General features: G+C 41.9%; 1 protein-coding gene across 2 annotated transcripts in view; it reads left to right on the top strand.

Annotated features, from left to right (window-relative positions):
- The window catches only part of med12 (mediator complex subunit 12), a 99,945-nt gene that overhangs the window by 67,709 nt on the left and 4,946 nt on the right, over window positions 1-27,290 (top strand). The window contains exons 27-38 of one of the 2 annotated variants that reach the window (XM_084331255.1): window positions 9,055-9,234; window positions 12,066-12,137; window positions 12,795-12,952; window positions 13,042-13,203; window positions 14,614-14,815; window positions 15,226-15,335; window positions 17,578-17,713; window positions 19,640-19,789; window positions 21,652-22,020; window positions 23,660-23,810; window positions 23,950-24,137; window positions 26,425-26,499. In XM_084331255.1, coding sequence (XP_084187381.1) covers window positions 9,055-9,234; window positions 12,066-12,137; window positions 12,795-12,952; window positions 13,042-13,203; window positions 14,614-14,815; window positions 15,226-15,335; window positions 17,578-17,713; window positions 19,640-19,789; window positions 21,652-22,020; window positions 23,660-23,810; window positions 23,950-24,137; window positions 26,425-26,499 — 1,953 coding nt within the window. Of the gene's footprint in view, window positions 1-9,054; window positions 9,235-12,065; window positions 12,138-12,794; window positions 12,953-13,041; window positions 13,204-14,613; window positions 14,816-15,225; window positions 15,336-17,577; window positions 17,714-19,639; window positions 19,790-21,651; window positions 22,021-23,659; window positions 23,811-23,949; window positions 24,147-26,424; window positions 26,500-27,290 lie in introns of both variants that reach the window. The other variant, XM_084331254.1, reaches the window with a different exon arrangement.

The raw sequence follows: 27,290 nt of genomic DNA, 5'->3' as shown, positions 1-27,290 counted from the left end.
TTCTTTCCCACGTCAAGTGATTGGTATACAGGCACTCTCTTGTGGTGAAATTTGAGAAGGAGATGAGTGTGTGGCCACACCCCTGCTTATATAGGTAGCAGATGGGGGTGTGGCCAGACCGATGTTGGTATGTAAAGGTACATTGTGAGTTTTTATTCAGTGCACATGCACTGGAGTGAGATATGTGCTGTAGACGCTGAGCGGAAGCTTATACGACATAGAACCTTAACTAACGTTTGCTGCTAACTAAGCTAAGCTAGCTCACATGCACAGGAGAAATCAGTTTCATGGAGTTCTAATAGTGAGGAAAGGGGGGCGGGGGGCTCTCTCTTTCTCTTTGTACGTTCAATGATGATGATCAATGAAGTAGCCAAAAGTTACACTATAAAAACGAACTTGATAGTTGATTATAATAAATATTTCACTTCATTAGCAAAAATATTGTAAAATCATTAACACATTCATGGCCATTTGGATCCGTCTAAAATCACTGTAGACGGCCAGCATTTCTAAACAGACTTGCATAGTCCGTGGGGCTGTTTGTAGAGCTAAATCTATACTTTATAGTATTGCTATCTGTCCATTCTCATTGTCAATTGAGACCATAAACCGTCCCTTCAAAATGGCTTAAAGAAATAATTTTTTCATCAATACGTTCTCATTTTATAGCGTCTTGAATATAAGCGTTATAAGGGATTTCGGCTGGGATATTTCCTGGAACGCGAGATACAGGGCTAATAGCTACTAACGTTAAATCCAATGGCATTTCGGATATACAGAAGCTACAGTTAAAACTCAAACTGCATATGATCGGTATGATGGTCCACCACGAATGCATGAAAGGGGGGGGGGGGGCGGGGAACGTCGTTTCTGATTATTGATTACCAATAACCACGTTAGCCTCATTAGCCTCATTCGTTGATCGGGTGGATGGCTATCAAAACAAGCCCTGATCAGCATGTAATTTACGTGAAAAAGATCTTACCGTGGGCCGGTTGGATCCCCCAGAGCATTTCTCAGTTATCGATCGCCATCTGGTAGATCGATATGTCCATTGGCTGATGATGTATTCCTTTACTGCATAGTTAATTCGGCGTCGCAAAAGGTATTCCAAGCTACTATGCTGCACATCCAGAATCCAGCTAACTGGAAACTCCATTGAAAGTCAAAAAAATAGTGCACCGTTCTGCCACAGGGCACACTGCATTATCGAGACAGCGCCCCTAAGAGGATCTGGCCGGTAATGCACTTTTCAGAATTCGAAAAGGAGGGTAGATCTGCAGTGCAGCTCGGTGACATCGAGTAGGTTAATACAATGGAATAAAAGCCAAAACAACCTTACCACGGACATGTCCGTGGTTGGTCCTCAACCGTTGGATTCGAAACACGGATTTATACGTGGCCGGCCCCGAATGTGTTAAGTCCGCTATAAGCAATTCTCCCTCTCGTGCGTGTGTGTACATACATTTACTATATGCTACTCTTTTCTTCTTTTTTTTAGGTATTTTTTCACATTACAAACATAGGTCCAAAAAGGACCAACAGAAAGAAAATGTATTCAGTCAGAACCCCCCCTCCTCACCCCCCCTCCCCAATACCAGACATATAAACATTTTAAATAACCAGACACTAGGAGAAAGAAGATAAATATTACAAATAAAAAACAATGAAATGATTAAAAATGGGTTACATTGTCATGCTGTCAGCTTCCATGTCTTCAAAAAAGGTTAAGAAAGGTTGCCAAATAGTATGGAACTTTCTCGTACATCCTCTTGACAGTATATCTGATCTTTTCCAGTTTAATATGATACATGACTTCTCTGATCCAGTGACTGTATGTCGGTGTATTTGGGTCCTTCCATTTAAATACGGTAATATCCGTCTCCTGGCCGCGTGTACCACTTCCGCAACGGATTTGATTTCCGGGGTTGGCCTGATTGGCCACTAAGCCCATGTGACCCTACGCTGGCCCGCCCCCCTTACCCCGCTTACGCCTGAGAGTCACACACCAGCTAGCGGCAGCCAGAGAGCCTTGCTACTACTAGCCGAGTGATGAATGAAGCTCTATCTGTTTCACCTAACGGCACTATTGCTCCGTGATCATAGCCATCCATCTCTAAAGCTAACCACTATTTGTAAAAGCCACAACCACGTTACCATATGTAATAATGTAAATCATTGTGTCGTTGTACATATTGTGTACACCGTTAGAAGCTAACGCAGCTTAGCCTGGTAGCTATTGTTGTGCTAACAACATCCGATGTAGGGTGTTTGAGCTTGTAGTGCTAGTTAGCTCATAGCTACCCAGCTTGTTAGCCAGCATGAATACCCGATTTAAAATGGTTCTCTCCTCCTTGTATACCCTTGTCCTCACAAGTATTCTGCCAGGGAACTTATGGACATGACAATAGTATTTATAAGGTGTTTGATCATTGTGTCGTTGTACATATTGTGTATACACCGTTGCGTTAGAAGCTAACGATAGCTGCGAGCTAACTAGGCTACAAGCTCAAACACCCTACAACCACCACTATTGTCGCGTCCACAAGCTCCCCCGGCAAAACACCCGCAAGGACAAAGGCACACAAAGAGGAGAGAACCACCCCAAATCGGGCACTCATGCCGGCCAACAAGCGACCTGCGTCTATGCCTTCTACATCGGATGTTGTTAGCACAACAATAGCTACCAGGCTAAGCTGCGTTAGCTTCTAACGGTGTACACAATATGTACAACGACAATGATTTACATTATTACATATGGTAACGTGGTTATGGCTTTTACAAATGGTGGTTAGCTTTAGAGATGGATGGCTATGATCACGGAGCAATAGTGCTGTTAGGTGAAACAGATAGAGCTTCATTCATCACTCGGCTAGTAGTAGCAAGGCTCTCTGGCTGCCGCTAGCTGGTGTGTGACTCTCAGGCGTAAGCGGGGCAAGGGGTGCGGGCCAGCGTAGGGTCACGTGGGCTTAGTGGCCAATCAGGCCAACCCCGGAAATCAAATCCGTTGCGGAAGTGGTACACGCCTCCTGGCCAGGAGTGAGAAGAAGGCCAACATTCTAATTTCCCACCACCTAAGAGGGGTGTCCACTGGGGCTACCCCAAATAATGCAATAAATGGAGATGGCTCCGCTCCACTGCCTTTCCAAGTATCCTAGAGAAGGTCTCGAAGATGGTTTGCCAGAAGGTATAAAGCTTTGGACATGTCCAAAACATGTGAAGCAGAGTGGCTGGAGCCTGTCTGCATCGATCACACGTAGGATCTATGTCGACATATATCTTAGAGAGTCTGTCTTTAGACAAGTGCAGACGGTGTACAATCTTAAACTGGAAAACACTTTCCGTGCCACGGGTCCGGTGCCCTGGGACTAGGCCTGCCGCGATAAGCAATAAATCGATTAATTGCCGCGATAATTAAAATGAATGCAATGATTTTGACGGGCGCGATTAATTGCTATTTGCGCGTTTGTTTTAATGAGGCGGAACCAGTGCCCCTCGTCAGTCTCTCTCCGTGTGGGGGGCCGCTGGCGTTACTACAGAGCACAGCACGGGAGCTCCGTGGGGCAGTAGCAATGCCACATATAGCTTAACTACATTTCTCAATAGTGTTGCTCCTTTTAACCAAGTAGCGTTATTTGTAGTGTAACGTTAGAATAACACAGAATAACGTTAATACAATTACATGCATCATTGTTTACAATGAACGGGTGGGGCTAGTCAAAGGACTGGAGACGGGGACAAGTTAAACATGAATTAATTTATTATAACGGGTCGTTTTCGAGTCGTGCTGCAGTGCCTACGCACCACAGCTATTCTATTATATACTGCTTTGACGCTTCCTCCTCATCGTTGATTGCCTGTAGTAGCTGCATCTAACGTTAGTAGCTAACGTTAAAACTAAAAAACACAACCGGACGAGACAAGTTGTCGGCTAGGATAATCACAACAGTACTTCCGGTCCGGTCGGTGGGCTTCAAAATAAAAGTCTTAAACACCGGAAAAGACGGAGCGGTGGGCTTCAAAATAAAAGTTTTGGGAAATAAATTTCTCAAAAAAATTCTCTAACCGGTCGCAATAATATCGCTTATCGCGATATTTTCGGGGGCAATTAATCGCCCAGCAAAATGTGTTATCGTGGCAGGCCTACCTGGGACCCTGTTGCGTGCCAACGCCCACTTCAATGATAGAGCTCTCATATTTGCGAACGCATAAACTATATCTTAAATTATGGCTGTGTATAATATGGCCGTCGCTTATCAATGACTTGTTTGCAGTCAACATTGTCGAAACGGATTGTTTTTTAATCGTTTCATTTCCGTTTTATACCATTTTGAAAAACTCGTTTTTTTAAAGTTTCAGGAAAATATAAAGATTCTGTGATAATCGCCCTTTAGTGGAATACACTGGAATACAAAAAAAAATTCTGCCTATTTATGAATAGTTTTCAAATAAACGCTAGATTATCGATAGTATATGTGTACTTATGCACGCTATAGAAGCGGGCTGAAAAATCGATTATCCATTTCCTGATCAGCACACACACACACACACTCTCCCTGAACGTCAGCAAAACAAAGGAGATGATTGTGGACTTCAGGAGGTCGGGGGTCAAGGACTACAGCCCCCTCAGCATCGACGGGGCACCGGTTGAGAGAGTCAACAGCTTTAAGTACCTCGGACCTACATATCCGAGGACTTGACATGGACCACACACATTGACAGTGTTGTGAAGAAGGCACGACAACGCCTCTACTTCCTCAGGCGCCTAAGGAAGTTCCAAGTCAGTCAGAAGATCCTTAAGAACTTCTACTCATGTACAATAGAGAGCATCTTGACCGGCAACATCACCTCCTGGTTTGGGAATAGCACTGCACAAGACCGAAGCAGACTACAAAGAGTGACACGTTCAGCCGAACGCACAATTGGAGGGGGGCTCCCCACCCTCCAGAACATTTACAACAAGCGTTGCAAGGGCAAGGCTAAGAGAATCATTAAAGACTCCAGTCACCCGAACAACTGCCTCTTTGAACTGCTGCGGTCAGGCAAGCGATACCGGAGTCTCAAGGCGAGCACAGAAAGACTCAGAAGAAGCTTCTATCCCCAGGCCATCAGGCTGCTAAACGAACAATGAATGAACACTACACAACAACAACCACCAAACGCACATAGCACACACATCCACACGCACACACTCACTTAAACAAACACACTGTAGCACCCACTCCACACACTTTATAGCACACACCCACTTTAAACAAACACACTGTAGCACCCACTCCCCACACTTTATATTTATTGATGAAGGATTGCACTACAACTCGTACACCTTACTGTAAATTGTACCTAAATTGTACCTCATCCCATTTCTGCTTTGCACTAGATAGTACTGTACATTAGTACACTGCATAGTATTGTATATTATATGGTAACTCAGAACATTGTACATATGTCTATACCGAACACTGTGACCTCTTTTTCTTCTTCTAAATTACACGTATACTATGTTTGATACTATCTTGTCTAGCACAGTCTCTGGAGCGTAACAGTAAGAAGCATTTTGTATGAAAGTATTCTGTACTTCTGTATGACAACTATTAAAGAAACTTGAAAAACACACACACACACACACATAGGGCCCATGTTGATATCGCTGTGAAAAAAGCTCTGATTATCCCAATACTGGTAAAATAGATTCCTTACCTCAGATCAGATGTTCTCCAAAAAGATTATTCCAATTCTTGATCGCCATTCCAAATATTGATCGCGTTTATTCATCCAATGCTGGGTGGTCGAAACACCGATTCCACGCTGTTCTGCTGGTCCACAATGAATCCGATCGGCTCGAGTTACATGCCTGAGAAGTCAAATGTGGAAGCAGGATTTTTTTTTTCATGAGTTTCATTCAATCCAATCCAAAGGGGTGCAGTACCACACGGAGAGACGATAGGGGGCAGTATTTTCCCAATGGAGCTCAGAGAGTTTCCAGTGGTAACGTGAGGCTAGATTGATGAAATATGAATGGAAATCGTTAATAATAAAAAAAACGACATCTCTCGTCGTTGGCACTCAAAAGTGTTAAGGCAAATGGGAGAGGAGAAAATCTCCTGTATTATTCTGTCCCAAGTGTCTTCTGTGATTGGTTCTTCTATGTCTGCTTCCCATTTATCCTTTAGGAGGTCTAGAGGTGTCAAATTGCTCATATTAAGTAGTTCGTAAATTCTACTTATAGCCCGTTTCTGGACCGATTTACAGTTCAAGATTGAGTCTAACAGAGGCGGGAGGGCACAATGGGTAGCAATCTGAGTTTGAGGCTACAAAGTTCCGGAGCTGCAAATACTTATAAAAGTGTGACCGGGCAATATTGTATTTCTGCACCAACTGCTCAAACGAGGCAAAACTGTTCAAAGGCCCTATCCATCATTGATAAATAAAATAAATAAATAAAGTGATTTCTTGCAATTGGCGCAGCCCGCGATAGACCTTTAAGCGAGAAGGATCTTCTAAATTGGTTCCACACTTTAATTGAGTATGACAACCGGGTTAGAAGTAAAGCTAGAAATAGGCTGTGTGAATGGAAGTTTAGCACACAATAAGGCTGCTAGGGAAGTGGACTCAACAGACCCCCCCCCCCCCCTTTAGAATTGTCCACTTGGGGACAGTAACATCATTCCTCACCCAATATAGTAATGACCTTATGTTTGCTGCCCAATAATAATACATAAAGTTTGGGAGTGCCATCCCTCCCATTGTACGAGGTCTTTGAAGTATATCTCTTTTTATCCGGGTGGTTTTTTGTTCCAAATAATAGATATCTGGTTATTTAGCTTGGAAAAGAAAGTTTTTGTTAGAAAGACTGGGAGACTCTGGAATATATAAAAATGTAGGCAGTACGTTCATCTTTATCGTATTAATTCTTCCATCCAGGGAGAGAGGCAGGGGGTCCCAACGCTCAATATCCTTCCTCTCCTCAGATTACATAATAACGGCTAATAATTCGTTATATATAGGTCTTTATGCTCCTGTGTAATCCATATCCCAAGGTACTTTTGTAGGACTAATTTTAAACGGGAATGAGCCTAAAGGTATCCGACTAGCCCCAGTTCCAACGGGCATCAGCTTGCTTTTTTGAATATTAACTTTGTAGCCAGATATTTTGCCAAAATCTGCAAGTAAGACCATTAACTGAGGGAGACTCGAAAGGGGTTGCGATATACCGTATATAATAACATATCATCCGCATAAAGCTAGACTTTATGCTCCGATCCTGCACACATAATTCCCTTAATATCGGTGTTCTGCCTCAGAGCTAGAGCAAGTGGTTCCATTGCAATTATAGGCTACTCTTTTTGACATGGATTAGGCTAATTAGCTTTAACAATCCTGATTCCTGAGCCTATTTTATTCAAAAGGAAGATATTGATTTAAATATGTATATACCGGTAGCCTATATATAAAAAATACATTTGAATCATATCTCCTGTGCTGGCACAAGCACTACCATAGCGTGGAGTGGAGAGATAACACACGATACATATAATAATTCATGGAAATATACTAAAAAGATATTTATGGCCAGTAAAAATCTCTAAAAAGGTAAAAGCTAAAAAGGATGAGGATACTCATTAAACATTTTTAAATATTCAATTGTAAATATAATCAATTGTTGTTGTTTTTTCTGGTAAATTAATGGTTTAGATTAATCGACGAATCGATAAAATATTAAACAGATTTGGGCCCCCCCGGTGCTCCATGTCCTCCCTATCTCTCTCTCTCCCAATTTCCAAACTGTCCTATCCACAATAAAAAGCAGAAAATGCCATAAAAAAATATCTTACAAATTTAAATAAAATCAACAGATTAATCGAAAACAAAATAATCGTTGGTGACAGCCCTAGCGATAACCTCTGCGGAGTCCGTTCCGCCTGACTATGTGGGAGCCTTTAGGGTTAGGCTTTACAATTAGCCTTTAGTGACTTGTTCCCTAAAGGGATATTTCACTTTAGTAGAACATGTCAAATTTCAGCGGTCTTGCCTCTATATAAGTGCATCTACAAGTAGGCTAGCGGCCACTGCTGTCCCTGTTGTCTGTCAGCACCACCATTCCTCCCAGGTGTCGGGCTCCTCATTCACTTCTAGGGATCGAGCGGTTCACAAAAAGTCGCAGTTTTTGGTTTGGTACGGTTCAGTGGGGAGAGAAAATTCCATTGCTACTTCAAATAGTATTCGATAAAAACAACCTGCGACTGCATTGGGCTGCATAGTTTGCGTTTGCTATAAGATCAGATATTCATGTGACTCAGATCTGTTTTTTTTTAACGACGTGTGAACGGCACAAAACACATGGAATCTGATCTCTTCGATTCTGATTTGGTCCTAAATTACATACAGGTCTGATTTTTTGCAATGCGACCTCAGTCTGAACAAGTCATGCTACTTTCGTGCAACTTTTACGTGACTCGTGTCTAGATTGACCTTTGTCACAAGTTTTTACATCCATCTTCTTTATTGTTCATTTGCACATAGGGTCAGTTCAAGAGCATGACTGATTCACACTGGAATCTGATATTGGCCACATTTAAAAAAAAATATGTGAACAGCCAAACAAAAAAATATGATCTGAGCAATAAATCTAAATTGGGCACTAAGGCTTACAGTGTGAACATAAACAAACTACTGCTGTGCAGGTTTCAATAAAACAAACAATGCTTAGTCAAAGGTCTGTTTTGGCATTTAATGTGTCTTTACAGATGTATTACCTTTGAAAAATAGAAGCATATCCGGTTTATTTGTTGTAGGTTTGAGTGTGCTGTGTCTTTGCCTTTCCAAATTCTGTGACAAATTAACAGTTGATGACACCTCAAGTACGAAATAGTCCCTTTACTGATAATCTGGAAATGGCAACATTAGCTCTAAAACAAGTACCTTTTGTTTAAGTGTAAATATGTTACACTGATTAATATTATTCAGTAGGAATCATCATGAATTTGATCTACTGACTAATGACTACATTCACGTCTCCCCTTCTTCTGCCTCGTCCTCGCGTCTGTCCTTCAGGAGTGGGTAGGTGAGCGTTGTCTGAAGTCTCTATCCGAGGACAGCAGTGCCCTGCAGGACCCGGTGCTGGTCAACATCCAGGCCCAGCGGCTACTGCAGCTCATCTGTTACCCGCATCGCCAGCTGGACAGCGATGACGGAGACAACCCCCAGAGAAATCGCATCAAACGCATCCTTCAGGTCCACCACACTCACCTCACACTGTTCACCTTTAGCCTTAAACCTTTTAGGGTTAGGGCTGGATAGATGGATAAAGTCCCTCTCAAAACGGCACACGAATGGTTGGAGAGGATCTAATGAAATTGAGTCGAGTTGTGTAACAAGTGGTGAAAGGGGCATGCCACTGAACTAAAGAATTCACATTATGTACTGACTATAGGTGGCACTGTACATATAAGCTAAATGCACAGAGGGCAATAGGGGTTTCTGAGAGGAGCGTTTATGTATTGTTTGTATTTGCCTGTAAGTGTGTGTGGTGGTTTGCTGGAGGAATAGTAAAACTTTCTAATAAATTCCTTAATTTTGATTATTTATTTGGTTATTTACCATGTTTTCAACTGTTTGGATGGGAATTGTTCAGACATTTCACCCCATTTCAAAATCATCCCTGTAGATCGATTGTAGTCATGAGAGGGAGACATCCTTGAAATGGAAATGGTGACACCTTTGCATTTTTAGAATCATCTCAAGCAGAAAAGCCTTTTTTTATTATTTTGTATTATCTTTTTCCCCCTCCTTTTTCCGATTTTTCTCCCATCCCACTGTTAGTCGTGGTTGTTGCGCACTTTCCCCTACTGTTGGTCCGAGAGGCCGGAGACTGTCACATGCTTTCCTCCGATGCATGTGCAGCCAGCCGGCAGCCAGCCTGGCCGCGCAGATTCTCACTGGGAGAGTGTAACGTGTGGGAGGCCGCACTACCTCTCTCCAGATCCTACCCTCGCTGAGCAGGCGCCCCGACCGAACTGTAGGGGTCGCTGTCCACAACGCCCAGGACCCACCCGCCAGCTTTCCCCACCCCCTAATACTGCCAATTGTATTAGTGTGAACGGCCAGCCAAGCTGGTGACAACGCTGGGAGCTGGATTCGAACACGCGAACCCAGCGTCTCCAGTGTTGGTGACGAACGCAATCTCCGCTACGCCACCTGACCGCCCCAGAAAAGCCTGTTGAGAAGCATCTATGTAGGTTTATTTATGCGTTGCTCCAGATGGATGGTTCTCTTTTAATAAAGAGATGCCAACATTCATTTTTCTCAGCAAGCTTAACCTCTTAAGCCCTAGCCCTATTTTCGGAAAATCTGCCTAAAAATACATACCTAAGTAAATAGAAGATTGCTCCACTTCTACAAGTGCCATTTGCATGTTCTTGGTATGTAGGGACATCTATGTATTCCCAGTGTCAGAAATATTGTGTCCGTTACTAGGCTTGAGTAAATTGTAATGAACCAAAGGAGAATATCAATTATATTTAAAAAGTATATATATATATATTTTTAGGGCTGTCGAAATTAATGCTTTAACTTTGGAGATTAATTTAAATTATTTAAAGCATTAAAATAAATTAATCTAGATTAATCTATGGAGTGAAAATTGGTTGTTTTTATTTTATATAAGAAAGAGGAGAGAAACTATTCAAAGAAAGCTATTAAAATAGTCTTTGAATCTAAATATACTTTACTTGTGTTGATTTTACATTAATTCCATGATTTTACTCAAGTAAATATCTGTTACAAGCATCGGCCTCAAGTAGAAAAATGCTATTTTTTATCTAGATTAATTACAGAAAATTGTGCGATTAATTCGCTAATTAAAAAAAAAAAATTACTTTTATTTATAGCATTTTCAGCTTTTTCTGTCCACGCAGGACCGATAGAGGGAGAGAGGGAGAACGGGATGAGAGGTAGGGAAGACATGTGGCAAATGGTCGCCGGGACTGGGAAACGAACCCGGACGATCGCTTCGCAACTCGATGTGGTGTGCTACTGGAGCGCCCTAGTTAATTTTTTTTAATCTATTGACACCACTAATATTTTTTTATCTTTGACGGTGAATAACACTGCTAAAATTGACCAGACATTGAGCTCGTTCAGCACCTTCTTGAGATCATGTGTACAAAAAATCTAAGCAAATGAATAAAGGGAAGATGATTAACAGAAGGTTTTATAGATACAGTACTGAATTCCGCCATCCGGACACATGCAATTTGAAATATGATTATAGAATATCAGGCCTATAAATTACCTTATTATGGCCAAGTCTCACATCTATGGATTGGGCTAAATCTCCCCTTTCCAATGGCAGAGTTCAATCTGGATTTAGTATCACCAGGCGTGATTCACAAACCGTGAATGAAATCTACTGTAAGTACAGTTACTTTTTTATAATGTAAATGTCTCCGCCATTTTCCATCAGATTGCAATGCCGTTTTTTGCTAGACGTTAACGGAAATGTATAGAAACTAACTGTTCTGTCTTATGGCAATAACGTTCAGGTTTGTGGGAGATACTCCCGAAAAATAAGAGAAATATAAAAGTTTATCCAGAAGTCAGATGATTGACAGGGGCTGGCATGAGCTGGGTAGTGTAGTTTTTCTAAATTCGAAAGCCCTGCGTCTCTTCCTTTCAAAGACTACACTCACTTTTGGCTGCGCCACTTCCTCCCGTCAAAATGCGGCGGTTTCCGACTCGATGCCCTGATATTTCTATAATCTTATACTTCACTAATAACAGTTAAAATCATTGGTAAACAAACTAATGCTGAAAATATACATTTTGACTGCTGTTTTGACAGGGTTAATTCATACATTCTGTAGAGATGGATTTATGGCGTGATGTCATTTGCGGTACAGTACCGGACTGCTCGGACTTAAGAGGTTAAGGTCATGGGGACTTGGCAAGGTCGATGTGTTTCAGGACTGAAGTATTGCTGCCATCTCCTGGCTGGATTGTAGCTACGCAACTGTTTGGTGATAGCTTTTGTACAAAGTGTAACAATAATCATGTCCCTATTGTAGAATATGGACCAGTGGACGATGAGGCAGTCGTCTCTGGAGCTGCAGTTGATGATCAAGCAGAGCGCTAACAATGTAAGTTCATCATCCTGTCTATTCATCACAGTTTTCCCTGCCTTTTAGAGAAACGGCTGACACATGCATGTTTAGATTCTAAACGTAAAGCACCTACATGTAGAATTCTCTTTTTTTTTTATCCACTTTTTCTCCCATTTTCTATATTTTCTCCCATCCCAATTTCGTATCATCCAATTCAACCCTCCCCTGTCACGAATGCTGTTTCTTGCCTCCCACAAGCCTGGCTGCAATGTGGACTAAGTCATGCATACCACAAGTCTCCCCTCACCTGGTCATCCCTCCCCCCACCCCCTTTTCTCCCAGATAGTTTAAAAGGCAAACCCACATAATTAGGGGGGGGGGCGGGGGGTGCCTGACTCATTCTCCTGGCCAGAGAAAGTCAAGTCCTCTACTGAACTCCTAACCTATATTGTATTTGATTAGCCATGTTTTAGCAATAACATTTGATCAACCATGAAAATTCGACCTCTCCGGTTTCACCACACAGGGAAAACCCTTGAAAGAATGTTTGTAAGAAACCTGTATGTATACCTCCTGTACATTTTGTATGTGTAATTCATGTTTTGTGGTATTATGGACATTTAGTGTGGAATAAAGAGCACTCCACCACATCTAGAATGTGATTATTTATTGGTCCTGTGTGTGTCTGACCAGGAGCTGTACTCTCTGCTGGAGAACATAGCCAAGGCCACCATCGAGGTGTTCCAGAAGTCTGCTGAGATGAACTCCACCAACCCCTCAGGAAATGGAGCTACGGGCCCCGGCAGCTCCCTGTCCAACAGCAATACTACCAAGATTAAGCCTGTCTTGAGGTGTGTGTGTGTGTGTGTGTGACACCTATTTAAGACTTTACATCAAATTGTTATTGATTTGTAACTTTTCTATCTTTTGCCCTCGTCAGTTCGTCGGAGAGGTCGGGTGTTTGGCTGGTAGCTCCGCTGATAGCCAAGCTCCCCACCACAGTGCAGGGCCACGTGCTGAAGGCTGCTGGGGAGGAGCTGGAGAAGGGACAACACCTGGGCTCCTCCTCGCGCAAGGAGAGAGACAGGCAGAAACAGAAAAGGTGCTTCTCATTGTACTCGCCTCTCCTCTATACAGGGTTCCCACGGGGGCTTAAAAAGTCATACATTTAATGAGAATCCTAGACCTTACAACGTCTTAAAAAGGTCTTGAATATTATTTTGATAGGTCTTAAAAATGTATTATATTAAGAAGTTATTTCTATGTTGTGATAACTTCACAACATAGATGGATAACCCCCCCCCCCCCCCCCCCCAACATGGAATCAATAATCACTCACTTTGCAGCCCCTCAATGAGGGGAAAAGTCTATACCAGCTTTCTTTTGCGTGCTAATATTATATCGATACAGTGACGCAACTATCGATTATTATTATTATTATTATTAAAAGAAATTGCCTTGACAGCCCAGTTTACTGCAAGAAAAATAATTGGAGTGAGTTGAACAGAGTGAAAACATTCTCATTAGATAAAACGTATATATTATTCCTCAGATGTTTTCTGTTTGGGACAGAATTATCAGTTGAAAAAAACTGAATATATCACAATATCATGACTAGTATCGTGATAATATGGTATTGTGGGGCCTCTGATGACTCCCACCCCTAGAGAACACCCAGCTAGCAAGTGCACCTAGCAACCGAGCTTAATAATAATAATTACTTACAATTAATAATTGTAAGTAATTCTGCTGTTCATTTCTTCTTTCCTTAATACTTTTTTGACATTATGGCTGAGAAATAGTTATTTATTATATTCAAAGTAGTCTTAAAAAGTATTTACCTCCAGGATAAAATAATATCACTGACGGGAAATAAACTTTGCCCAAGCTTATTTTGTTTTATTTTGTGTTTAACACTTAGAACTGTGTAAGCAGCATATTGCTCTTTTCACATCAGACCCCTGTAACTTATGTTTTATGCACAACTGAACTACATAGGAGCTATTAAAAAGCCGTTTCTGATGAGTTGAGGTTTAAAGGACAATACCCGTCTAAATATGAGTTTTAGCCTATTTACTAATCGGCACACGTATTTCACATTACCCCTGACCATTTTCCTGAGCATACTTCCATTTTTAGGTTGGAAAATGTATGCTTTGTTAACGTGACCAGGAAATTAATTTAACGTAGGTTTATCAGCATGCCGGTCCTTTTTGAAGAGAAAGCAGCTCTACCAGCTAGTTTGTAGTAGTTGATGATGCTCCTGACTGTGTGCGTGTCTCCCAGTAGTAGTTGATGATGCTCCTGACTGTGTGTGTCTCTCAGTATGTCTCTACCAGCAGCTAGTCTGTAGTAGTGGATGATGCTCCTGACTGTGTGTGTCTCTCAGTAGGAGTGGATGATGCTCCTGACTCTCTGTGTGTCTCCCAGTAGTAGTGGATGATGCTCCTGACTGTGTGTCTCCCAGTAGTAGTGGATGATGCTCCTGACTCTCTATATGCGTGTCCTCCAGTATGTCTCTACTCAGCCAGCAGCCCTTCCTGTCGCTTGTGCTGACCTGCCTGAAGGGGCAGGATGAACAGAGAGAAGGCCTCCTGACGTCCCTCTACAGCCAGGTCCAGCAGATCGTTACTAACTGGAGGGAGGACCAATACCAGGACGACTGCAAGGCCAAGCAGATGATGCACGAGGCTCTGAAACTACGACTCAATCTGGTAAGAACTTCTCTGTTACCGTCTGTTCTCTTTTTATAACAGCACAACTAGGAGGGGAAATTAACCTGCCAAATGTCAGTTGTGTTTATGTTGTACTTCACCTAGCTACTTTGACTGGTACTGGAGCAGTAGCTAACTACTAACAACCAACTTGGAGGGTTTTTCTTATTTTGTAAAATCAGCTTGGCTGGGAAAACAGCTTGCAAGCTTTGGTATCCCCCAGCCACCGTGGACAGAATAGTTACCCGTTTTGTATTGGATACAGCTCAGATTCCTAAAATCACTGGCCGTTCGCACTTTTATAATGCTAAACAACATTTTTAGAATAGGAAGGAACTTTCAAATAATGGTTGGTTACCTGCCAAAGTGGCTGGTAGATCAGAGATCTGTTAATTGGTTGTGCTCTCCAGGTGGGCGGGATGTTTGACACAGTGCAGCGCAGCACCCAGCAGACCACAGAATGGGCCGTTCTTCTCCTCGACATCATCAGCAGTGGCACCGTGGACATGCAGTCCAACAAGTAAGTGTCCCCCGTCGGCTGTCGCAGGTTAAAGTCTCGGCTCTCCTGTCTTCAGCTTTGGAAGAGACAAATCTGTGTTGAAGTGGCCATGGTACTAGAATGTGAAGGATGACTCCTGTGTGGGCCAAAGGCTTTTTAATGCTTCCTAGAGGTCATGCAAATATTTTGTTGATGCGCAAATCTCCACGGATTACATTATTATACCAGGGTTTGCACAAGGTCCTTGAATCCAGGCCTGGAATTCCTTGAAAACAACAACAACAAAAAACAAGGTGCTTAAAAGGTTATTTAAATTCAAATGAACCATTCGCAGTGAAAGTTTTGTTCATCCATCATAAAATAGTTCTGAATCAAGAAATATATATTTTTTTATCTAAAGTGTAACTAATTGTTGGAAATTTGTTTTAACAACCTCATAGAATGCGACGTCCCACATATGGGACGTTTTTCGGACTTTTTGCAACCGGCACTTTGGCGACCCCTAGTGGCTCGGGTGTGCATATTTTTTAATACAATATATATATCGAATTAAAGCCCCATTTGTTGCCTGTGGATAGCCTTTTCAGGTGACAAAATCCATTGAGTGGTTCTCGAGTTACATGCCGGTATTTGAGGCTTGTGCAAAGTACACGGTATTGCGCAAAATACCACTCCCGACTGCGTGAATACTTTCCCTAAGGGGGTTACACTTCCGTGTTCGGTTTGCACGGCCTGATTGACCACTGACGCTTCTCTCAGCGCCCAATCGCGTTACTCCTAACAATCGCGCCTAGCTTTCAGTTCCACAGCCCAAGTCCAATATCACATCAATATAAATAACGTATTGTTTTCATCTCTCTATATTAACGTAATTAGCTATTCATATCAATCGACATCACATCAATATAAATAACGTATTGTTTTCATCTCTATATGCTATTCATATCAATCGACATCACATCAATATAAATAACGTATTGTTTTCATCTCTATATTGTTTCATCTCTATATTAAGTTAAGTTAGTATATTGATGCACGGTGGTAGCAGTATATTGATGCACGGCGGTAGCAGTATATTGATGCACGGCGGTAGTAGTTAGTATATTGATGTGCTAGTTAGTTAGTATATTGATGCACGGTGGTAGCGAGTTAGTTGATAGTTAGTAGTATATTGATGCAGGTAGGTAGCTGATGTGACGGACTTGTGGAACTGAGAAGTTCTGAAAGCTAGGCGCGATTGTTAGGAGTAACGCGATTGGGCGCTGTGAGAAACGTCAGTGGCCAATCAGGCCGCGCAAACCGAACACGGAAGTGTAACCCCCTTAGGGAAAGTATTCACGCCTCCCGACTCAGGCTGCAGTAGTTCCGTCAATCTAGATCCGATCTCGAAAATGATTGTGGATCGTTGTAGCCAATGAGTGTGGCTTTCCAATTATACCCCACATGGGGATCTAAAAAAATAAAAAAATAAAAAAACGAAAACGGGAAGAGCAAAACAGCCGAATGAATTGAAGTCTATGAGAAAACTTGAGTTATTCTTTGTACACAGTTTACCAAAATCACTCAATCACTCATTTCTGAATGGATCTTTATGAAATTTGATTATGTACTACATAAGGCTTTGGGCTATGGCTCCGTCTGGATTTGTAAGCCATACCACCTTCTGGGGAAATACTACCTCTGGACTACTAACTACTACAGAAAAACTTGAGTAACACGTTTTTCTACAACTCAAATTCAGACCTATGTAACTCTATTACGTTGGCACTAAAAGTGTATTTCTTTCTCGAATCAGAAACTTCAGAATGTCATCTTTCAAAAGAGACCAGGCTCATGCATGTGCTATAAGAATAAAGTATGTTGTTTTGGTTTGCAAAAAAAGTATGCAGTCCTCAAAAACGAAAACTAAAATGGCCAATTGCGGGGGTGCTTGCTAAGCCATAAATATTGAAAAAAAAAAATGCATTTAAAAGTGAATTGTATCCTTTTTAATGCCCTTTTAAAATGAAAAATAGTCCTTGGAAAAGTACTTAAGTCCTTGAATTTCATTTTGCAATGTCTGTGGGAACCCTGTTATACACAATTTTGAATCTCTGAAGTTTTGACATTGTTCAGAGTTGAATGGGAAGTGAATGGCATCACTTTGATCCCTCAGATTCGGCACAATACCCTCCTAATTGCTATCTACCATTATCACCGTTTCAAACGGTGATGCAATGGGATGATGACCCCTCCCCTCTGATGAGTGTTTCTCTGTCCTCAGCGAGCTCTTCACCACGGTGCTGGACATGCTGAGTGTGCTCATTAACGGCACCCTGGCTGCTGACATGTCCAGCATCTCTCAGGGCAGCATGGAGGAGAACAAGAGGGCCTACATGAACCTGGTCAAGAAGCTCCGGGTAAAACTCAACACCATCCCTTTGTTGTCTTTCAGTGGGATGAAATTAATGAGAAAATGACTCTCCGTTCTGTAGTATTTGGGGGGATATCATTTGAACGTGAGTGTTTGGTTTGATATCACGCTTTACCCCCCACCATCCAGTTCAATGCAGTGAACTTCAGTAGGGTTATTTAATGTTATTTAATGGGGCGACAGTAGCTCGGGAGGTAGAGCAGTCGTCTGGCAATCCGGAGGTTCCCGGTTCGATTCCCGCTCCTCCTGGTCAGCGTGTCGATGTGTCCTTGAGCAAGACACTTAACCCCTAATTGCTCCCGATGAGCAGGTTGGCACCTTGAATGGTTGCCTCCGCCATCGGTGTGTGAATGTGAGTGAATGGGTCAAATGTGAGTAACAAATTGTAAAGCGCTTTGGATAAAAGAGCTATATAATAAAAGCAGCCATTTACCATGTTTGTTTTTGGATATGTAAGCCGATGTGATCTATGTCTATTGGAAAAGGAAAATCCTTGTGATTATCTTGTTATTACTTTCCTCCATATCACCCAGTCTTTGCTCATGGTAAGAATGGCACAATGTCTTTCTCTCCCAGGATGGGACCTTTGCTTAACAGATGTGCTTCTAATTTTAAGCTTTGAAAGAGGGCTGAACAATTCAGACATTTTATCAAAATTGCAATATGGCCTGGTGCAATATCCACATAAAAGGAGATGAAATATTTGATAAAGAACTATATGTCAAAATAATGTATTATTGTTGAGGGGCGCCAGTACGCAGCCGTGCCGTGTTCGACTCCCGGAACCGGTGACATTTCCTGCATGTCTTCCCCCCACATCTTCTCCCATTTTTCCCATCCGCCTGTAAAAGCTGTAAAAATGCTAAAATAAATCTAAAGGGAAAAAAATTATTGTTGTGCTTAAAATCATATTCCACAGAGGTACAGATCCCTGCGAAATTCACCTGATTATCATTTGAAAACTTACATTTTGATTTGTATTACCTCGAACTAGTGCCGGGCGTGGCCGTTTGTAGTTGGTCCATTGCTTGGCCCCTGGATGTGCTGCTTGCAGTGGAGACCAGCAGTGTGGCTGCTCGACACTCCCTTGGGTCCTTGGCAATACAACCGCCAAACTGTTCTGGAGATATGAAGCTTAGATATCCACTATAGCGCCACCATCTGGCCAAATGGCACCAGATTTGACACTGGACCCCCCCCCTGCGTCCTCAATAATACACCCACTGAGCATGAAGCTGATGTATTAGATTTAAATTAGACTTCCTCATTGATCACCATGATCTTAAAATGATATTCTGAACAGTCATACTAACTCGTTTGGCTGAGTTAGCGGGAGGGAAGTTGATGGGTCGCAATCTGGCGTTGTGGACAGCGACTCCTACAGGTCAGGTCTGGGCGCCTGCACAGCAAAAGACAGGAAGTGGTGAAGGCCGTGTGACCTCGCACACGTTACACTTCACCAATGAGAGTCCACGCTGTCAGGTGAAAAGAGAGCCGCTGGCTGTCTCTGCATGTGTCGGAGGAAGCATGTGGTAGACCTCAGGGCTCCCTAGACCGACCAGTAGGGGGCACATGCGCACAACGACCAGGTAGGGGAGGGGGGAATTGGCATAACGACTAAATTGGGATGGGAGGAAAAGCACAAAATCAGGCGGAGAAAAAGAGGATTAAAAAAAAAAAAAAACACTTGGGGATGTGAATGTGACATATCACAAAGTGCTCAACCTCTATGGTCTTTAACTGAATCAACACAACACTTTTAACTTGGCTACCATCTTCAGATGCTAAAGTTTGAAAATATTGTTACGCTGAAAACTTAAACACAGTTATATGGTACTTCATCTGAGGTACTGCCTGAGGTACAGATTATAACCAGTGGTCTCTATAAGATTTCCTCGTGGTCTCTCGACAGAAAGAGCTGGGCGACCGTCAGTCAGAGAGCCTGGAGAAGGTGCGCCAGCTGCTGCCTCTCCCCAAGCAGACCCGTGATGTCATCACCTGCGAACCCCAGGGCTCGCTAATAGACACCAAGGGTAACAAGATTGCAGGCTTTGAGAAGGAGGTACGTTTTTAGTTTATTTTTCATAGGTTGTGTCTACACCTATATGTAAATAGTAGGGGTGTAACGGTATGTGTATTCGTCCCACGAATTTACGGTACGTGCGCCACGGTGCGGTACGTGCAGCCATATGAAGAATACGTCTCATACCACTAGGTGAAACTAGGGTTGCACATTTTACAAATCTATGCTCAATATCTTTACTTTACTGGCTTACATTGATCTTTAACGTTGAATATTAAGCTTGTATTGCCAAATTTAGATGATGAATAAAACGTTGAAGCTTGTAAACACACGCACGATGACAAGCGGACAGAACTAATTAACAATGCGCACTGACCCTCTGCACTGCAGGCTGTTTCTCCCCTCTTACTACAGGTGTCTGGTGTCCCTAAAACAAAACCATGAATGTATCATGTTTGTAATTGTAACACAGCAGGGTCCTTACAATTTTACAGTTTTCTTTCGTTTTCTTGTTCGCCCAATAATGTTAACCAATGGAAAGACACACACACAGACACACCAAGTTGGTGTGTCACCAACACACACGCCAACTATCTCCCGCCGACATTCTCTCACAACTGATCGAAAGGGGAAAAAAGCAATACATACTTTTCCGGACTGTATGTATCATCTGAGCTCCTCTCCAGTTGAACTGCTACTGTGTTTAAATCCAAAATATTGATAAATCCTCTGCCATTGTTGTGTAACATGTCATCTGTTCTCTAGTCTTCAGTCTCGGCTTCACGTGATGTTAAATCCTCTCTACAAGTGAAACTGAAACTTAACAAGCCTAAGTTGTTAAGGGGGCAGTAGGCAATTAATTTACTCAGTGGATGCCTGAACACAGAGCGACACCAGTATCACTGACTACCACGGCAAGCCTATAGAAGATTATTCAATTTTTTTTTATCCACTTTTTCTCCCATTTTCTTTATTTTCTCCCATCCCAATTTCGTATCATCCAATTCAACCCTCCCCTGTCACGAACGCTGTTTCTTGCCTCCCACAAGCCGGCTGCAATGTGGACTAAGTCATACATAGCACAAGTCCCCTCCGGTACTTGAGGTAACAGCAGTCGCATCTTTTCACCTGCGCAGCTCGATCTCTCAGTGGCGACGAGTAACGCGTGGGAGGCTCACGCTGCCCCCGACACTTCCTGATTCTACTGCGCAGGCGCACCAACCGACCTGTAGGAGTCGCTGTCCACAACGCCCGATCCCCATCCATCAGTTTCCCACCCCCTAATACGGCCAATGTGTATTAGTATGAACGACCAGCTAAACTGAAAGCAATGTAGAGCGCTGGGCTCGAACAGGCAAGCCCAGCGTCTCCGTCATTCGTGGTGAGCGCCTTGCCCACTACGCCACGTAGCCGCCCACAGAAGATTATTCAATTTAATAATAATTATTATAATTATAAATATATAATAATAATTATTTAAAAAAAAATCCTGTTGTACTGAACCGTGACCACAATACCGAGGTACGTACCGAACCGTGGCTTCTGTATACCGTTACACCCCTATAGTAAATAGTCAAGGTGTACATTCTCAAGAATCATCTTAATGTACCCATGTATTTCCTTTTACTATTTGTCTTCATCTAATAGATGAGATTTGGTATTTTGTGTATTTGGTTACGAATGATTGCTGTAGATGCTAATAACGTGTAAACTTTATAACTATCTATTAATGTTTACATGTACAGTGTTGCAGTAATCTGGCTGTTGTAGGCAACATATTTAGCGAACGTCTCTTTACAACAGCATTTAAACATGGAATATATTTCAAACATAGCATATATTTTAAAACATCTTCTTACTCTCTCTCTCTCTCTCTCCCCCCTATCCTTCCCTCCCATCAGGGCCTCCAAGTATCAACTAAACAGAAGATCTCTCCCTGGGACGTCTTCGAGGGGCTGAAGCACTCTGCGCCTCTCTCCTGGGGCTGGTTCGGCACGGTGCGCGTCGACCGCAAGGTCACCAAGTTCGAGGAGCAGCAGCGCTTCCTGCTCTACCACACTCACCTGAAGCCCAAGCCCCGGAGCTACTACCTGGAGCCCCTCCCCCTGCCCCCCGAGGAGGAAGAGCCCCCCACCCCTGTCTCCATGGAGCCCGAGAAGAAGATGGCGGAGACGGTCAAGCCTGAGAAGAGCGTGCCCGCCGTGGCCTCCGATTCCAACAAGAAGAAGTCTAACAAGAAGAAGAAACCCGCCTCTGCCAACAAGACGGAGGTCAGTGGTGGCACCGGGCCAGAACGCATTGTTTCTGACGAGGGAATTGTGAAAAGTCATGTTTCAGACTTTTGATTTAATCTTGAAAGATCATTGAGAGTGAAAGCTCTCATTTACAATGACGTCGGGAGGTACAATATATATTACAAAAACAATATAGAAACATTCCATATGTCTGGCTCGACTTGACTTTATTTTGACAATATATAAATAACATGTGACATGGAATACTGCCAAGGATAGACACAAAAAAGCTCAGCTTATTTCCATTGTGGTCCTTGTCTGGGGCACAGAAGATCATCAATAATCATTTAAATGGAACCGAAATTGAAAGAGTATATGAAACAAAATTCTTAGGTGTGATTATAGATCACAAACTCTGTTGGAAGCCACATATACAATATATCAAAGGTAAATTAGCCAAATCTGTTGGAAATGTTTCCATATATTGTATTTTTCACTTGTTGTGCCATACATGTCATATTGTGTTGAGGTCTGGGGGAATGTTTATAAAACAAATAAGTAGATCCCATTATTAAACTACAGAAAAGAGCTATTAGAATAATAATCAAAGCTAGTCGACAAATCCATTATTCATAAAGTCCTGCACATTAAAATGTGTAGATATGGTGTACATAAAAACCTTGGAAATAATTTTTCGTGCTAAGAATAAAGCCTACCAGTTTGTATTCAATGTCTCTTTCAACCAAGAGAAGGAAAGTATAATTTAAGAGGGTTATGTATTCTTAAAACATGTAATAAGGTAAGAACTAATGTAAAAGCTAGATGTGTTTCAATTTTGGGAGTTAAATTATGGAATAGCCTTAGTGACGGGTTGAAGTTGTGTACTTCTCAGGGGAGATTTAAAAAAGCCTTAAAGGATCAAATAATTGAGTAAAACATCAAACATTTGTTTTTTTTCTTTAAAAAGATTATATCTTGCAGCATATTTTAAGTTTTTCTTTCTTATATTAAAATATATTTAGTTTTTAAGAATTTGTAAAGGATAGGCAAAAATAAGCATGTACTTCAACCTATTCTTTTTTGGTCGTTGATTTTGTATGTGAGCTTGCCTTGAATATGTACATTTGTGATTTTTCATTTTTTATTTTTATTTTAAGTCCACACGGGTGTGTTTGATTTGTCTGTAAACAAGACCGAAAAATAAAAACTTCATTCATTCATAAGGGCTTTATACAGAAACAGCTAACTTTATCATACAGGATACAATGATGGGTACCATAACACGGTGAGAAATCTAAAGGCAGAATGATCTAGGAAGGCTTTAGAGTGGAAGTATCAGCATGTCTAGAAACCACGTCAATGCAATGCTATCTGAAATACTTGATAATCTCATTTGGAAATTGGGAGTTTCACTTTCATATCACACTTCCCAATTACCATGTTGTCCAATTCGATGAATATCAGTTGGATTAACGTGTATTTTCCTTATCTAAGCTGGTATCTGGTGGTTGGTATTTTCCACCCATTTTCTGATTCAACATGAACTAACTTGCTTGCCTTCTCCAAACTGTTTAGTTGCCAGCTAAGGGTTTGCATGCTACCCTCAAATCTAAAAGAAATGTAATGGCATTTCTGTAATGTGCATACATTTTTATTTTTGTCCTCCTTGTAATAGGACTTTGTGAACCGCACACCAAGCGGAGTGTCCTATGGAGCAGGTATGCCCCCTGAGCTGATGATGGGGCAGCAGAACCACCCCTACGGCAGGATGGGTTACGGCCAGCCGCCCATAGGCATGTATGCTCAGAACCAACCTCTGCCTCCAGGTCAGTGTCTAGAATACCATGTCATAATTATCACTTTTAGCTGAGTCCATATGTAATAGATACCTGGAATCAAATAATTTTCCATTTTCACTGAAGTATATTGTATGCTTACATCATTGCTTTACCCCTTTTCTCACAGGAGGCCCCGGTTTAGACACCCCATACAGACCGGCCCGGAACCCCCAGATGAACAAGATGATGCCCACGCGGCCAAGCTACCCGCCCATGATGATGCCTGGCATGATGGGCCTGGACAAGCAGTACCAGATGGGCTACAAGCCCCAACCCAACATACCACAGGGCCAGATACTGCGTCAGCAGCTACAGGTCAGACTGGTGAGTCGGTCTGCGTTGAGTAGACTTGACCAGCGGGGGGAGCTAGTGGGCTGTACAGGTACAGGCCCTGGCATGATGGAGGGTCTGTTTTGGAGATTAGATCCTGGTAGTGTTTTTTGTGTTTAACCCTTTCACTGCCACACAACAGAAGGTTAACCCTTTACTATCACACAACCGACGGCGATGCTCCATCATTAGCATCATAACCTTCTGTATTGTCACAGTGAAAGGGTTAACCGGCTGTCGTGTGGCAGTGAAAGGGTTAAGGCAAAGACGAGATGACCAACCCTAATAAAGGAATATCTTATCTTAACTCATTGAGCGCCTAAAACATAATATCTCGTGTTTCGCCGCCAACGCTTGAGCGCCAAAAACGTAATATCTCGTTTTTAGATCCTTTGATCTTTTTCCTTTGATCCCCGTTCTAAACACTCAGCCGAAGCTCCCTGGCACATCTGCCTACGTTGGAATTGCAATGATGATCGAATCTCGCCAGGTGGCAGTATCGCCTACCTTATGAACATGCATGGGCCAGCTTAGTGCCGGCCCCACAGCCCCAAACAAGCAGCAGTGAGCAGGACACATTCGAGCAGCAGTGAGCAGGACACATTCAACAATCGCGATCGCCTAGAGCAGGGGTAGGCAACCCTAGGCACGCGTGCCTGCATAGGCACGCGGGGGCATTTTCATAGGCACAGGGGGCAGCATAAAAAAAATAAAAAAAAAATAAAAAAAATATTATAACTTTTTTTTATTTTTTTTTGCTTTGAAATATTATAGTGAAATATTTTGCACTGTTGTCGCATTTATCTTGTTGAAATCCTCCCACAGGTTCTTTTTACTACCACATATTTAATTGAGACCCTTTATTTGTTTATTATTTCAATTTAGCTGGAAATACATTGCTACATCATTCAGTAACATTTGCAGAGCCTTATAACAAAAACATTATTACGGTCACCATTGTGACCAGTGGGATTAATCAACACATTTTATTATTTATTTTTCTATTTCATTGAACATTGCACATGTTAAAAGCAATTTTTTTTTACTCAATGTGAGTATTACCAAGTCAACTTGTGTTCTTAAAACAATGACAATAAACATAGTTTTATTAGGTTGAAATAATGTGGTTGTGTACTTATTTTTCTGTTAACTTATTATGGATTGAAAACTGAACCTTAATGCACAGTAACTGAACTCAATATTTTTAAGTTATGGTAACTTATTATTATATTTTTTGTACAGTGTAGTCTTGCAATCAATCAAAACTTATTTACACGATATACCTCACATTCACCCTCCATTCACATCCTGGTGTTCTCCATTAGGCCTGTAGGTGGAGCTATGACAGCACACGTACAGTATGTGTCCAATAATGAATGGGCAAATGTGAGTGAAATGGTCGCACTGTATGCAGCTGTTTGTCTGCATTGCATGCATCCCCCCCCCCCAACTCAGATTTAGGGTTGATACAACCATCATAATAATATTGTTAATAATAACAATAACAATAATGATGTAATAATGTAAAAATTATCATTAAAAATACCTGATTATGAGAAAAAATAATTACGATGCATGGAATATTGTTGAGGCACACTAGTTACAACTATATTTCAAACAGGCACTCCATGTCAAAAAGGTTGCTGACCCCTGGCCTAGAGGGAACTATTGGATATTATGAAAAAGACTAAATGGATTATATGGATGATTATGGACGATAAGGTGCGTTTCCACCAGACTATGGACTATGTTGGACTCGGCACTACTGGTAAAACGTAAAAAAAACTAATAAAACCGACCGATGAGGAAACCTATTCGGCTCCGTCTATAGTCTGGCCCGAGCAGATGAAGAAGACTGATGCGGGCTACCTAACGTTATATGTATTGATCCTGTTCTGATTCAAGACACTGTTGGACTCGAAGTGAGAAATGGAGTACCTCTAAAACAAAGGTAACGGCTATTATACGTGTACTTTACCGAAACTCCATCATAAAACATGCGTTTGTATGATCGCGACGTTGGATAATGATTAGTTACTATTATCTAAAGTTTTAAAATCATATCTGAATCTTTGCCAATTTCACCTTGGAATTTTCTATTGAAAATCTTGAATCTTGAATTCTGTGGATTCTGTGCAGGCCTACAGAACATCATACTGTGACTGCCTTTATGAACAAAGCAGTGTATAAATGAATCTGTATTTCTCTCGAAGAGAATGATGAATCAGCCAAGAGTTATTTACTGACTGTTGTTGTGTGTCTGTGTTTTCAGAACCAGAGCATACTGGGACAACAGATGAGACAGATGACGCCCAACCAACCGTATACCTCAATGCAGCCCTCCCAGGCAAGGCTTTTACATTTGATTAGCTACTTTTGTTTGAATTCCTTGAAAATGCTCATGTAAAGCGCCATCATTAGGGCCCAGCTACATTGATATGTCGAAACACAGAGATAAAACAGACGTGAGGTGTTACTACAGTTGGTTTGCATTTAAAACGGGACCCAACGTAATCATGTGTAACAACACAGAGATAAAACAGACGTGAGTTGTTACTACAGTTGGTTTTTCATTTACAACAGGACCTAACATAATCATGTGTAACAACACAGAGATAAAACAGACGTGAGGTGTTACTACAGTTGGTTTTTCATTTACAACAGGACCTAACGTAATCATGTGTAACAACACAGAGATAAAACAGACGTGAGGTGTTACTACAGTTGGTTTGCATTTAAAACGGGACCTAACGTAATCATGTGTAACAACACAGAGATAAAACCGACTCAATGGATCAATGTAGCCGGGCCGCATGAATATTAAAGGCAACCAACTTGTGTTCAGCTTTTCGTTCCTCTGATTGGCCACACGGCCAATCAATCAATCCACTAGCACACGCCCTTGCGGCAAGAGAGACGCGGCAGAACCAGCGGTGTTCTGTTGTGTGACTGTACTACAGCGGTGTTCTGTTGTGTGACTGTACTAAACTCTTCCACCACATGACCGACATTTGACATACAGTACACCTCCTATATGTTGGGATTATGTTTGGTCATGACAAAACAATAAAAATCGCTACTGTTAGTAATGCTGCCACCACCCACTTCAATGACAGAGCTCTCATATTTGCGAATGCA

The sequence above is a fragment of the Notolepis coatsorum genome, assembly GCF_963971535.1.
Source record: "Notolepis coatsorum genome assembly, chromosome: 16".
NCBI lineage: Eukaryota > Metazoa > Chordata > Actinopteri > Aulopiformes > Paralepididae > Notolepis > Notolepis coatsorum.
This window is presented reverse-complemented; position numbering and strand designations above follow the sequence as displayed.